The following is a 16,278-nucleotide window of genomic DNA, read 5'->3' as shown; positions in this document are numbered from 1 at the left end:
CACAAGAGTAGAAGCTACTGTTTTATAAAAGCTAAATCCCTGTGGTCATCCTTCCTGTCCCTGGCTGTAACAGCCACCTCCCACCAGTCTTTCAAGTACTACTATGTGAAGTGTGTGGTGCTAAGCACAATTATATCCACACTGTACTCTTTTTGTTTTGTAAACAGCAAGTAAAGTTTATCTACTTGAGGCAAAAGTTGCAGCTTACTGTGCTGCTTCACCAAAATACCCCTCATGAGCTGTTAGGATTTTCAACAATAGCAACACTTCACATAACAAAAGTAGTCTCTGTAGGATACTGTACTGACATGTAGCATACAATCCGAGTAACAGTCCTACACATAGGCAGGTCACAGTCTTCCAACTGCAAAAGCACCTCTTTGTAGCCAGTGTTGTATGTGAGGCTTGTGACTTGTGACTGCCTGGGTTAATCTTTTCCTGGGTGGACACTAAGCATCTGAACAGGTAACTATCACACTGTCTTCTTTCCAGGAGCTAGGACCTGCTCAGGCAGCTTTGTCTCCTACCTCTGTTAGTTCATCTTCAGAGAAGTGTTAGGTACAGTTGCTAAAACAAACGTTAATCTAGGTAAAAACACAGAATAACATAAAATGCCTACAATTCTCCAAAGTGCAAGACCGTGTCCAGTCAGTACTGTACATAACACCTGTCACAAAGACTGATACAGAGACATCAACAGTTTGCTTACTGTAAGCAGAGCAGTTGACAGAAAAGGGTTCCTCCGTAACAGCTACTTTCCTTCTAAACTTGGAATAAAGACAGAGACAGAAAATAAACTAAAGAACTGGTACAAATAGAAAATGGTTTATTTACAAAAACAAACCAGAACAAAATCACACTTCAATGTGTGGCCAAAGGTCTGACTTTAACTATGTACCCAGCATTTATGCTTCAGAAGTCATGTAAGCATGTATGTGGAAGGAAGGGAAGCTGCTGCCTGCTGACATGCTCCTCAAAATCTCCCCTGGAGTAGTCTTTAGATTATATTAAGTTTGTTAACAGGGTATGAAGTCTGAATTCCTACAGGACACTGAGGAAGTAAAGAACAGGTGTTTATTTACACATATAGGACTTCCATGACCATCTTTCAAACAGAAATGCAACAAATTGCATTTCTAACAGCTGCAAAAACAGTGACAAATATGGGAAAAAATGCAGTTAAGCATGCACACTGCAAAGGTTTTTTGTAATTTTTTTTTTCCCCAAGACAGTTTACTTATGAGGAAGTACTTTATTTTACACGTCTATGCAAACTACTTACATGAAAACTATTCAAAAGATAGCCCTTCTGAATACTCAGTCATCACGAATTACATGTGAAATGTAGCTTTTGTATGCAGGTTAAGACATTCCACATACGAACATTGCTGCAATCCTCCTTTATAACAGAAGGGAATGGATTATTAGAATGCTATTCCTAAAACATTCTTCATTTTAAAGGAACTATTTCATTAATAGGACTGTTTTTAAATGAGTTCTTCTAAAAGAAAATTTTCAAGATCATCCAAAAGGAGTTTATAAGCATGCTTTGCTTTCACTGCTAAATTCATCCCCGATGAACACTAGTCAGGTCTATGGTTTAGGTATGTGTAAAGCATGATGAGAATTCCCAAAAGACTGAAAAGACTTTTTTTTTTTTTTTATCGAAGAAGCCGCTCAGCCTCCTTGGACTTGCTTTCTCTTGTTTTCCTCAGTAATGCCTGTTTTATAGCATTGATCTTTTCATCAAGTTCAGCCAATGAATAGTTCTGCTAAAAGAACAAAATAAAAACCACAATCATTTACATTGTAATTGAGGTGACCTAGCACTTGATACTTGGGGTCACTGCATATTGCACTAAATGATAGAAATACTTTTGCAAAATTGTCTGAATACAGTCTATGGCTATTTAAACTTGAAAGAAAAAGAATGTAAACTTAGAATAAACTGACAGTCCTAATCATGGATCAATATATCCATGTGTTTTTCCATTAGATGCTTGTTTAACCCGTTCATAAAAAAAAAAAATCCTTTGATGTTAAAACACTGTATGAGACTATCTAGATCAATCTCCTCTGTGCCCACTCAACCTGACAATTTTGTTGTTCTCTTCTTTCACAAAGAACTGGTCATGATCCATTTTATAAAAATATTTATAAAAATATAGAGGATTTTTTTTCCTCATGTAAACAAAGCCTACTTCCTCAAATGTCAGATGGCCCACATCCTATTTGAAGCATTTTCCCCAGTTCGTCTGTCTCCAAGCATGATGGCTAGTAGCAGACAGAGTTCCAGCTAAGGTCTCACTTGCACTGGGAAGAAATTCTCTCGTGTGACCTAAAGTACATGGTTAATGCATTCCCTTATGTGACAGCGTTGTGAAAATGGCAAGTCTTACTGTCTTAGGTTAATATCTGCTATAATGTCAGGTCTTTTTGCAACACTTTTGCCGAGCCAGCCATTTCTGCTTTCACTGTCTCTTCATAAGCCAATAAATTAAATTTTAAAAAAACTTTATCAACAAAAAACACCAAGCCACAAAACAAAACCAGACAACATTATCAGGAGGCTGATCAGAAATCACAAATTGCTTGTTACCCCCCACTTGATTAACATCATTACAGATTTATTTTATTCTATCATCCTTCTAACTGGTGAAAACACTAACTAACCTGCCCTAGTACAGACTCTTAGAAGACTCATTTCATTGTGATACCAATTAACTTTGTCTCCTTCCCTTTCTTTATTTCCCTGCAAGCTATTCAGTACTGATATAGCTGTTTCTGAGAAGTTAGATATTTGCTTGGTAGAACTTCTGATTACTTTTCACTCAGAACATCCTAAACTTAAGGTAAACAAAAGTTAACAGCACTTACATGGGGAGGTTGAACCTTTCTCCTCTTGCCAGAACAGCTCTAAAGAAAAGACATAATCAAAACTGACTTAATGTTGCACTGATAGAGGACCACAAGTAATTCTGTAACAATGCTGACAAGAGTCTTTCAAGTACAGAAAGAACACTGACTGCTATTCTGTGCATTAAAGAAATCTTTTTTATAATTAAGTACTTTGGATCATGAGAAATACTACTGGAGAGCAGTCAGAAGCTGTTGAAGCTTCTCCGCTCTTGGCAGCCAACAACTATCAACTTAACTGAAGCTTCCTTCAGACAAAATCAAGATCAATACCCAGCTTGTGAAACTGTCAATACTTATCTCCCTGAAATTTTCCTGTATTCACACCAATATTTATGTAAAACTTCAGACAAAAAAATGCTAATTACTGCACAACACTTCTGTTACAACCATCACAAATTTTTCCTGGATTCCCATTCTAGACAAGAACCTAAAGCACTTTTAATGGTAGTTTCAGCTTATGGAAGTGTGTTTTAACTTCTGGTATTCGATAGTTTGAAGGAATAGCTTCACAAATAAAGGACTTTACTGATCTCCAACACAAATAAAACAACTAAAAATTAATAGCAATATAAATTTTTGTTAATTGCTGACTCTTCTTTGGCTGGTCTGAAGGGAGAATATATAAATTAAAATATAATCAACAGTAAAAGAGACATTCTTACTATTAGGTGGGGAAAGAAGAGCAAGATAACAGACAAGAAATTTCTACAGCCAAGCAGAGCCTGATGTAGTAACAACCAATGTTCTTTGTCCTAATCTCCTTTGGTGAATGAAGATGAGGTTTACAGTTTCAGAAGGAGACAGACCTCTGCTTGAAGACTATCAACAAAGAAACCAATGTCATAGAATCACATGAAACTATTTTTAAAGGGTTTACTCTCTCATCCTATTAGAAGTTATTTCACATAACTGATCTTTAGTAATCATATCACGTACAGAAACCCAAAGGATTTCAGCTGATTTAAGCCATTAATGATTTGTATCAAGATCAAAACTTAGTCAATTTTCTTGTCATAAGAAACACTTCAGATTTTAAGAGGGGGGTTGAGAAATTCAACCTCTATAATACATTTCTAACAAATTAGTTAAGCTCAGGTGGCTGCAATTTTTTTTCCCACCAACAAATGCTATTTTCTTTCAAATGAGAAATTAGATAGAAATATGAACTTACATAAATAGCCCACATGAAATACAACCATTATACCAAGCCAGAGTTGTCTATCAAAAGTGTCTGCCCTCTGACTCCTTAGGTTTTTGTCTGTACATAAAGATTTAAGCACAAAAGTCCTAAATGTGTTTAGGTATGCTACAAGAAGTTGAGAGAATTTCTTACTACAGATTGAAAATATTCAGGAGACAGTCCTTCCAGCTCAAGAATTTTGTCTTCAAGCTTCTTAATTCTCTGATAAATGTCTCTTGGTACAGGACCACCTAAGTACACCAGTACAAATACAAAGAAATCAGGAAAAGTGCTTGAATAACTTTTTAAACTAAAGATTGAAAGTTTTGCAGGTAAATTCTTTGAGTCCAGCTATCAACCAGTAGCTGAAACAAAATGAGCGGATGGGATAATAAAATGGAAGGGTAATTAATACTCTGAATCATAAGCCAATGCAGTCAGTGAAGGCAACAGACAACTTTATGCAGGTGATCGAAATATGTCTGACAAAGTCATGATCACTCTTACAATACACTGCTCACACACCAAACATTACCACTTCAAAACTGACAGCAGCATCAGGCAGGAGCAGATGGTATGGCAGACCACACATGAATTCAACATTAATGTCTAAGATTTTTTTCAGAACAATCTCTACTGAGATGTTAGAGGACAGGTATATGTTGTGCTTGACAAAGAACAATGTTTGCCTGACCATAGATGGGAGAAGCAGGGGTGGGGAACACATATGTGGAATGGTATAACAGCTCTTTGGAAAAAAAACAACCAGCCAACCAAACCCCGTCCCCAAAATCAAACAATAAAACCTAACAAAACCCACACACACCCCAAAAGCAACAACAACAAAAAAACCCACCTCAACCCATTTGCTGTTTGCAACTACACTACAGCAGCTTGGGCTTGTTTCCCCACATAAGAACAAAACTGATCAAAAGATCAGCCTTAGAAAGCATCTTATTTATGCTACATAGTATTCTATAAACTGAAATCACTGTGTATCACAACTAACTACTAGCTATCTCAATTAAAATGACAGTCTGGTTCTTAACAGTAGTGACAACCAAAGCCTTAGCAATCTTTTACTACTTCTCTTGCCACCCATGTCCATTTATTTCTAGGTCAGTTAGGTAAGACAATTCTATTCCACAAACTACTGAAATAAGGACTAATAGGTGTGGTTTTTTTTCCAATTCATCTATTTCCTCACTTCAGACAATTTTGCAGGTAGCTTCCCTCCTTCAGTTCTGCGCTCTACTCATCACACAGCAGCCACTAATTAAATCAGCTAATCTCTCACTCTTCTTAATATTGCTGTCTCTTAATGTAAGAGAAAAGAGCAGTGCTAGCACTAGAAGAAGCTGTTCTGAAAAGGAGCAGGTGAGTCAAGAACAACTGTTTCAGTCTTCAGAAATAAAAACTGGCAAGCAGGTAGCTGAGGCAGGTTACCTACCAAGATGAATACTTTTGCACAGCTGCTGGGGTAAGTAACAAACGATCTTGAAACCTTCCCCATGAATGCTGATTTGGACAGGAATTGAGCTGGAATTGCACACTTTCATCCTCTTCCCCTATACTGTAGTTTAGCTAACCTGTTCCCTCAACAAAATTATGTCACCTATTATAGGCACAACCTGGAAGCAAGGGCTCCTCCTTAAGGGCCAATTATTATCCCTGATATTCATAATCTCCAAGGCTACTACACACTGTAACCTTAATGCTGGTCAGCCACTTGCAAATTTTATTTCCATACAAAAAAAACACCTTAACTTTTAAGATAACTATACAGTTAAGTGCCAAGCTCTGACTGCTGCCTCAACAGCATCTAGGAGGTTCCCTGCTGCCAGAGGACTTTGATCCAGCATGCATTCACAGGAATCTAAGCTTCTGTTCTGTTTTTAAAACATTTTTCAGGAAAAAATACATATTCCTCCTTGATAAGTGTCTCATTGATTTATATTCTAGAAAACTGGGGCAGGGGTGAGGAAAGCAACTACTTAAAAAAAAGTCAGTAGCCTGGTGGCTATGGCTTTTATTTTAGTGAAAGGTGTGGACTCAAGTTTGCATGGCTAAAAGGAAGTAGGAACAATGAGCTTCCCACATTCTGGGAAATAAGCTTCTCACCTAACTGTATTTTGAGATTCATCCACCTTTAGGAAAAGGGGTCAAGGCAGGACTCCACTGGCTATGGAGAGCCACTACCTCCAAATATTCCAGACTGTTCTAAACCCCATTCTGAAGTGTATCTCTCTCTTGCTTGCCACCACATCAAGTGTACATTTTCTAACTCAGCATCCTAATCTGTACATAAATCTGAGTTCCATTTTGGGCATAAGAACCTAAGCATTAAGACTGCATTACTTAGGTTGACTAAACTCTTCAGTGGATTTATCCACTGTTTTTACCGTCAGTTTTTATAGACTTGCCCAGTTTTATTACAGTAATGATAACTGGCACACCGATGTCAAAACTGAAACATGATACAAACCTGTTTGTAACCGTAAATGTGCTTCAATGTTTTGCAATCTCTCCTCAACAGCTTGGTTTCCACAATCATGAATGGGTACATTAGCTTTGTGACTGGACCCATGTGCTGCTTCAGACCTAGTCTGAGGACCGTATGTATTTACTACCCTAGAAACTAGATAGAAAGAACACAAATTTAATATATACGCACATGAAACACAAAGTACATCTAACTAAAGCAATCAAAATATTAAAATATGAAAACCTGTGTTAAATCCTCCCATGTGAAGGGTCCCACATATATTAAGATCAAAGGTTCAAGTAAAAGTATTTTCCTATTTTTGCATGAGTAACTAAACTAATCAAAAACCTAGGACTTTACATATGCAAAGTAAAAGAATTACTCATACATTCATGTAGAATGGCAGTATCAAGAATTTGTCATCAGCTGCTGATAAATAGCAGAAAACCCGGTATCTATGTCAGCAGTTGCACATGCAAGCTGTTGTGAATGCAAAGAAGAGGCCAGACCTAATATTACAGGAAGCATCATAAATACATGAAGATGAGGGGAGGTAAACAACTAGAACTGCTACAAATCTCAGCAAGGAAGTTCTCTTCTAATTTTTGTTATTCGGGTATCAGCTTTAATGACTCTTCAGCTGCTTCTGGGTCTATCTTTTCCCCATGCTGAACCATGTCTTCACCAAAAGATTTTTGGTCACTTCTCTTTAAATCAGAGTAATTTCTCAAGTCCATTCTGATAGGACTACTGTAGTGTAACGCAGACTTAAAGACTACATTGGCAACTCCAGATACTGAAGCACACACTTTCTTACTCAGTACTTCATGAAGGCCACGTTACATTCTTGCTTCAGTTTATGCTGGTTTTATTTCCAATTTCTTTCTAAGTGTTATTCACGTTTCAGTTATGAATTGTTCAGGTTTTAGCTACTTGAAGTGCAAACTCTTCTTTTTTCATGTAATATGCTACCATCCAAACTACAAACTAGCACTCAGTTTTAAAAAGTGACTATTGAAAGGAGTTCTTAGTGAAAGATTTTAAACACAAACTCACTTTCCCATCTCCCTCTTAGCTCACCAGATCTTTAATGCTTATATACCTATCATCAAGCTTCACAGTGTTATTCTAGAATTCAGAATAATGAATTGGTTTTAAAACCAAGTGGATAACTGAATGCTACCACTCTCAAAAACGGAAGAGGTTACTTTCATTCTCATTTTGCAGATTTTGTTTGTTTTTAAATACGGAGTAACTTGTGTACACCTGGAAAGCAGGTCCATAACTTCTGTTGGACAATCATTTCTACACTATTTATTCCTTTGCAAAAGTTAGTGCAGTGGTAAGCTCATTCCCCAGCTTGTCACTTCCCGTAAATCTATGTCGCAGAACTTCCACTGTACCCAAAACTACTAATTCCATATAACTATATTGACTCACAAAAAATAGAAGATCATTTTATTTAATATCAATTCCTTAATTGGACTGCTGGCTTCATCTTAGAAGAAATGCCGAGAATTGTTCAGCTTCTCTGTCCTGCTTTATCTTATGCATCTTTCTTTTCAGACAATGAAATTAAGCTACTCTCTCTTGGTCTTTAGCGCATAACCATCAGTTTAATGAATCAATTACAGGATTGAAAACCTTGGAGAAGTGAAGATGTAAAAGGATTCACTAGAGTCAAAAATCAATACATTAAGTTTGCATTTTTGAGCATTCTATAAAAAGTTTTAAAGTCAAAAATTCATCAGGGCTGTTCTGTCTGGAGGCTCTTAATAAATGGATATTAAAATAGTTGCTTACCTTTTATATGGCTTTTAAATCCAGGATAGGGTGTGAAAATTGCATCTGTTCGGGCACAGCTATTTTCTAAATAAGTAATGTAAAAAGTGATGTCATAATTATGTATTTATGATTTAAAATATTCTAACCATCATCACCCTTTGTTAAAAGCCTCAATCTAATTAAAACTTTTCATACAATAAAAACATCAGAAATACTTCATTCATTCTATAATTAATAGAATATAATTGCTCATTAATAGTTTCACACACTTGCATGGACCTACTGGTTTTAATTGGATAAGTCACTTATATAAATGTATATACACGTGTATATAAAAGTTTATGGGATCAGGACGAAATTTCTTCCAGTTTACACTTTATTTGGTTCTTTTCACTGCATTTCTCTGTAACTTATTGCTTCCTGTACTGAAGTCTCTTCCTTGCTTACTACTGTTACTCTGGTTTTATGTCCTTTTCTGAAACTACTCTCCTACTTTTAGACTAGTTAGTTCATCAGCTTTCTTTTTTTCACCTCCCCGTATTTATTCTGATGCCTGTGACTTCTTTAATTTGTTTAACCATAAAAACCTACAGTACAGACCATCTTAGTTTATTCTAGTGTTTACATTATCATCTCTGTTCATATACACCAAAGCTTTATACATATATTATACCTGAACATACAAAGGAAGGTCTTATCATTTCTTGTGTATGTAATTAACAATTTTAAGAATCAGTATTTACTACCTAGAACACTCTACTAGACCTCAGGTGCCATCTTCATTCCAACTAATATTCAAGGAATTAAAACTCTCTTCCTATTAAGGCTTAAGGAAGAGTAAGCTTTGATCTCTAAAAGCATATCACAGAGACAATGCACATCTGGGCTCACATGTACTTAGAAAATGTCTCCGTAGTACTTATGCATATAAAAGTGTCTTCACATTTAAGATGCATTTGGTTAAACAGTTGCTGATTGTTCTAATAGGATCCAGCCTACCACATGGATTTAACATTGGTTGTTTATAGATACAGGCAATTGTGCCTGTTGGTGCATTAAAAACACCAATAGTGAGAGTAATGTTGAAAGGAAAGTTATTCTAAGTAGCTAGTAATTCAAACTGATTGCAAAAAATACTTACTCGTAATTTAACTAGCATTAAATTAACTTCAATTTGAATATGCAACTCACATTTCTGAATTGCAATTCTACTGACTTTGGAAGGAACATCTAGCTAAAACACTGGGAACAATAGCTACAAAATAATCTGATTTATGATGGCAGTTCTTAAAATGAACACAGTCATAGTTATAATCTTTCCGTATGGGATGCATTAAACATTGTCATCCATGACTATTTTCTTTTTTTGTCTACCTGACATCTGCAGTGCACATGCAAGTTCTTAACTTTAAAACGAAGTTAAAGTTCTGTTTTAAATATAGAATAGTACTTTTGAAAAATAAATAAAAATCCCCAAACTTAAATTGCTATGAAGATTAAAGTCTGGATAGCCAGTTACCTTGATTACAATCAATAACATTGCAAAATTCCCTGACATTATTTTCATTGATCTCAGCTTGTTTCCTCTCGATGAAGGCTGATATCCGCCTGTCAATCTGCAGGTAATAAACATGATGGTATATATCTATTTCATTCTTTAAATTTGAAATTTAGAAACATCTTTTTCTTCGTTTAAAAATTTAGGTAAATCACTTACTTCTGCTTTTCCAGCTTTTATTTGGACAACCTCTGGATCAAAATTAACATGAGCATCTTTCAGATCTCCCAAATCATAACTTGCATACTTTTCTTCAGTCTGGCAGTTACCATCATAAACAGCTAAACTTGTTTCACAGGTTTGGCCTTCTGTTTTACCTGCAGGTTCAACATTGCCTGTATTTTCCTCTTTAATCAATGACTGCAGTTTTTCTAAAAGAGGCTGAACAAAGAAAACAGTATGTTAGGGTTAAAAAAAAAAAAAAAAAATCGCTAAAACAAAAAGCAAAAAGCCAAGTACTATTATAATTTCTAAAACAGACCAACTGAAATAATTTTAGGAATTACAACATCTGTCCCCGATGGAACACAGTAATAAAATTTTTTTTAAAAGAAAAAAAAGTTATAGTTCCAAATACTCTGCACACCATGATTCTGGCCTTTTTGACCTGTGCCTTTTAGAGGTTTGTATAGGAAAACTTTCAAGTTTCTGAGAAAATCTGCCTGCTACTCATCTGTTACTAGCTAAATCAAAGCTTTGAGCCTTGGCACCAATGCCACTTAATTAACATATCATTCAAATGCCTACTCAGAACAGTAAGGCTTAGTATTTTTCTTCCTGAACATGAAAGACAGTGCTTTCACACTGTAAAGCCTTTACTTTATCATCACAGCACTACATTCTCCACTTGAAACTGCAGTTGCCCAAGTGAATGAGAGAACACAGACATGAAATATATAGGCGTTATCCTGGACACATGCTTTTCTTGACATGTTTGATTATCTACTTAGGTCATGAAATTAAATGAGAGAATACACTGACATTTGTAGTAGCAAAAAATAAATGCTTCTTCTACTGTAATAACTCTTACACAAGATGTAATAACAAAACCTCAGGAGGTATATATGTCAAATCCCTTTTTAAATTTTTACCAGTTTCATCTAGTCTGAATTTCACTTATTTTTCCTCTAGAAATTATTTTAATTTTCTTTAAAGACAACATGATTTTTACCAGTCACATTTCCTGAAATGGAATCAAATTTTGACTTGCAGTGTTCTTACAGTTGGATGCAACTTTTACGTGCTTTTATCTTGCATATCTTCTCTTTTCATCACACCAAAGATTTGGTGGATGTCTGGATAACATAATGGGGTTTTCTTCTACCCACAGACAAGCAAATACAGTAACTTCCTTTTTCACCCTCTCAGTACATGCTTGAAATAATTCATTGACTAGCTGAAGAAAAAAAATGGTATTCAAATCCTCACCTTTTAGAGATGAGCTATCAAGGGCAAAACACTGTTCAGTTACCAGCTGACAAACTGCTCAACCTCCCTGCCATGCAACTAAATTACACGTACTTTTGGCAGGGTTGGAAAGTTTCAAATAGTTAAAAGAAATGACAGTAATGGTGACTGGCTACTTGGCAAGATAAGACATTAATGTCAAAAAAATTACTCTTTAAAAAAAAAAAAACCTACGCTGAAAATATATTTAATTGCAGTAAGACACTCCAGGATGTGTCATGCTGGGATAATGCCACTTCTTGAACCACTGAAAGCACTCCATGAGCCTCAAAACTCACCCAACGCATGGAATCATTATCATAGCATGACACACACCTGCCGTGTCTTATTGCTTAATTATAACTCACCATAGATGGAAATGTATCACATTTACAATGCAAGTCTAGAAATCAATGAGGCTGCATTTATTCAGCCTGCTCACCTACAGTGGCTATTCCCACCACTAATCTGAAAAATCCATAAATGCGAGTACCTACGAAGCATAGTGGAATCCCAAGCGTATAATACTTTCACATTCTTGCTGGACATAGCAATGTAAGATCAAAACGACTGAAATTTTACAGTTTAGATATTATAATTACATTCAGTTGTTGATCACTTTTGTCAAGTTGAATAAGTCCAATGAAATATTCACCTGCAAACATAAAATATGTTGCTGAAGTGCACTAAAAAGCAATGTTGGCTGAAGTGCTGATGTGCTCTGAAGCTTGCTCCAATCGATTACAACTTTCACGATATCATCTCCAAGGTTAAGCTTCAAGAGGGCAAAACAAACAACAAAAAATTATGTTGTATTAACAAAAGCATACAAGACTTCTACAGGACAACAATTATGCTCAATCTCATGCAGACCCCATTTTTATATGAGGACATTTGAGAGGTTTGACATTAATTATAATTCAAACAGCTGTCATTTTCAAAGTAAGCTAATATTTGTAGAGTATATTCAAAAATTTTAAATTCCTTACTACCTCATCACACTTTCATTGAATTAATTTGATCTTTAGTCAATTCCCAATTCAATTAACTATCATAGGAAAAAATACTGTTCATGTTAATCACTCAAATCTTTGACAGAATGATACAACCACCAGCAGGAAGAAACATGCACCCAGGATGGCAATCTCCTGTAAATTCATGTATTTTATTCTGAGATTTGCAAGGTTTCCTGTGCCTGTATGAACAAGGTCTTGATACCGCTCCATGTCACATTCTTGAAATTTTTCCTTGCTGCTAATCAAAGGGAGGCTTTATATGAAAAATAAGCATTCAAAAAAAAAAATAAAAAATTTTTTAAATCTCAAGGTTAAACAAACTCTAGACCATACACCACCCCGATCAAACCCATTTCAAAATCACACTATTTCCTTTTACATGCATTCAGATCAAAATAACAATCGCCATAGTCCATTCTCTTTGCCAAGGAATTGCACTATTTAACTCCCAAAGCAGTAAACACACATAATGAATCTGAAGCTTTATTTAAGGGAACTATGTATCTTCTATAAGCTAAACTTTCCCTTTCTAAAACAAAGCTGATTGTTAAAAATCACTAATGAACCACACACTTTCACACCCACTTTTGCCATTTTTCTTAGACTAAGGCTCTTATCAGTATCTTGAAGTAACGAGCACTTTCATTTCCCAAAGCCAAGTAGGTTGTTTGTCATCCAAACAACCCATAAGCAATCCCCCAAATTCTAAATACAGATAAAACTCTCATTTAAGATCAAGAGGACCTACAGGTACTCTTAAGACACAGAATTCCCAAGTCATATACATATTTGTATGTCTGAATCTCACTCTTTCCATTACATTTTCCTTCTAAAAAAAATAAAAGGAAAAAAGAGATCTCAGGCAAATGACAGAAGTGACTTTTAACATATGATCTAAAGATATCTCACTTCTAATGGCATCAAACATTACGGACAAGAACACAGAATGCACATGCACTTGTTTCCTGAATCCACCACACAGTTTCCTCTCAATGAGGAAACAATGAGAACTAAACATAAGATTGCCTCCATCACTCTGAAGGCAAAGCAGTGGATACTAAGTTGTTAGTTTTAAATCCCAGCCTTATCACAATTTTGTATGTAAAGAACTATAAACCTTCCCTCTTTAGTCAGAGAACAGCCTTGTTAAGTCCACTGTTAGATTCCAAATTACATAGCAAAGGAGATGCTCTGACTAGATTATAATGTATTTTAGATAATTTTCAAGCAAATGGTTATTCCTGTTTACTACTTAAACTACATAGGATGTAGGAAAAGTAATGTTTTAGGAAATACTAGTTTTGAACACCTTACAAAAATCAAGAATGTATTTAGAATTTAGCAGAATAAAACTTTAAGAATTAAGCCATTCTGCATATGTAATTATCTCAAGCACATATTTCTTCCCAAAGTTTCTAGAGTAACATCTGCTATACTCTAAAACCAGTCCACTGACAGGGTAAAAAAGGCATAGAAGTCATTATAACAAAACAAAACAAGAGTACTACTGCAATTTCTTAATAAGCCTCTTTTTTCAAAAAGAATCATCTGGTATGTGCCTTCATATCATAGCGTATGACTCCTGTCGAGGTGATTCAATGTGCAAAAACAGTAGAGCTTCTGACTTAGAATAATTTATAGGCCAGTGATATTGTAAACTCATAGACACTGTTTTTAAATATAAGTATAGAATAAACCCCTCCTGCATCCAAACATGTTTCTAGTGCAACAGAATTAGTTTTCTCACTGTTTCACATCCTTCTACCTATAAGAACTGTGACAAGCAGGTTTATAAAATCTGTGATTTGGAAACTTCAAAGCCTTTGTATATTTAAAAGTCCACCCCCTATTCTGTAGCAATTTACAGGATCATAAATCATTTCAGGCCTTTGAAATTTGAAAAGACACTGACTTTCACTTTTCTTAAAGAACTTTTCACAATCAGTCATATTGGTTTTTAAGAGTTGCTATCCTCAGACATCTCTGTAGTCACTGTGCTGCAAACGACTGCCCTAGTCAAAAAACTCCTGTGCTAGAAATATTCTTTACAGTCCAACCTGCTAACATAAATCGAACTTAAAACTACTAGGATGGATCACAAACTGTGACAGCTAGCGATCTGCACATGTTCATTCATCCCTATAAAAGGGAAATGGGGAATCAGTAGTCTCAGTTAAAAATGCAGGATGGATTGCTACTCAGCAAGCTGGTAAAGCATCACAGTTAAATCTACCAGAACTCAAGTGCTGGCAGATAAAAGCATAACTCAACAACTGGAAACAATCATGACTGAGCAATTAAAAGGGCCTTCTCAGCTAAGATGGAGCAACCAGACCCCTACTCATAGTTCAGTATAGTGCACAGTAAAATGGGTTTGTTGTCATGGAAAGCATACACTCTAAATGCCAATGAAGAAAATTTTAATCTGCACCATAAGTACTGTAACTCTACTGAGGGGATGTAGCTACTCTACACTGTTCTCTTGCAATGGTCTGTGCACACCCAAATATTGTTTAAAATCACTAAGCTCTCTCCAGTCACATGCTAGACACTGAACAAAATTTGGAGAACAAGTAAGCTACTGAAGAAGAGAGAGAAGCAAAAGTGTTTAATGCAGTTTTGAAAACAAGGTGATGACTACCCTAGTTAAGAGTTTAGGAAACTTCCTTTATCCTTCCTTGTGCTTTTCATAAATACACAAGTTCAACTTTTCAGCCATGTTAACGTTGTAAGAACAACAATATGAATGACAGTGTTGCATCTAAACTGTCAGTCACTAGTTCTTCACTGATTACATTTAGAATTTTCACCAGGAAGAATTATGGGACATTTCAACCTAAACACATAGTTTTCTTGTCTCAGCAATCCTACGAAACAGCAGTGTATGATCATCAAGTTGTTTAGCACCGCACTCCTGTTCAAAAGTTAGGGTAGTCTTTAATCACTTTAGAAATAGGAAAACTGAGACTCTTACCAGGCAGAACCTAAATATTCAGACCCTTAATTTTGGATTATTTTTGTTTGAAAGCAGAGACAATTACTAGCAGACTCCGAGATGAGAAGCAAATATGATACACAATTCTATTCAGATAAGAGGTGAAGTGTTCCAAAAAATAATTTCAGATCAGTCAGCAGCTACTACTAAACTGCCTCTGTATCTAAGAGTCCATTTTTGAATATTTTTGTAACATAAACATATATTAAGCTATATTATCTCCTGCAGATAATGTTCATCATCTGGCCCCAAACCTTCAAATTGCTTTCTATTTCAGAAGCAAGAGTGTGCTTCTGTTGCCTTCACAGAACTACGTATATGCTTCCACTGCGGAAAAGGAATTAATCTGTAAATTATTTATGGTGATAATTAAGTTGTTACTAAAACCTTCTCCTGATAAGGGCCTCCCACCACTACCGTAATATCTGTTAAATAATTCATAGCCATTACTAAACCTAAAGGAGGTGTTTCAACTTAAGTACCACAGAGCAAAGCTGCTTTAAAAATTCTGACCCACTGCGATGCACTGTGTGTTTCATGGTATGTTATTACCAAGGCAAGGCTAACTTCAAGCTCCTGATCGTTTACTTTGATTTAATGCACAGTAAGCTTTTAGCAGTTTTTCAATTCAGAATCGTTAATTGTTAAACTACAGCAATTACGCACACTGCAGTTTCTCACGGATGAGATCATCCGTCAAACTACAGTGACATGAGACGTCCCGTCTGCAAGAGGCAAGCGCACGGCCACGCCGAAGAGGTGCAGCAGCAGCCGCAGGAGGCCACGCACCCCGGGGCTGCCCCTGCCAGGAGGGCGGCAGCCGGCACCGCCCCCCCGGCACGGCCAGCAGCCCCACCGTTCCCGCAGGCGGGCCCGTGGCCCGGCTCTGCCCAT

The 16,278-nt window shown here is 36.1% G+C and overlaps 1 protein-coding gene across 1 annotated transcript; it reads right to left on the bottom strand.

The window, feature by feature from the left end:
* Positions 1-806: 806 nt before the first annotated feature.
* On the bottom strand, positions 807-12,163 carry MBIP (MAP3K12 binding inhibitory protein 1; the record flags this gene model as incomplete). Its single annotated transcript, XM_026849123.1, has 8 exons — positions 807-1,772; positions 2,878-2,916; positions 4,253-4,350; positions 6,585-6,737; positions 8,388-8,453; positions 9,889-9,985; positions 10,087-10,308; positions 12,029-12,163. Coding segments are annotated over 8 exons (921 nt in total), but the record flags the coding sequence as incomplete, so codon positions are not given.
* Positions 12,164-16,278: the final 4,115 nt, after the last annotated feature.

Source organism: Athene cunicularia (genome assembly GCF_003259725.1).
Source record: "Athene cunicularia isolate RWA chromosome 5 unlocalized genomic scaffold, athCun1 chr5_part1, whole genome shotgun sequence".
NCBI classification, from domain to species: domain Eukaryota; kingdom Metazoa; phylum Chordata; class Aves; order Strigiformes; family Strigidae; genus Athene; species Athene cunicularia.
Note: the sequence above shows the minus strand (reverse complement) of the source record. Positions and strands in the feature narration are given on the sequence as shown.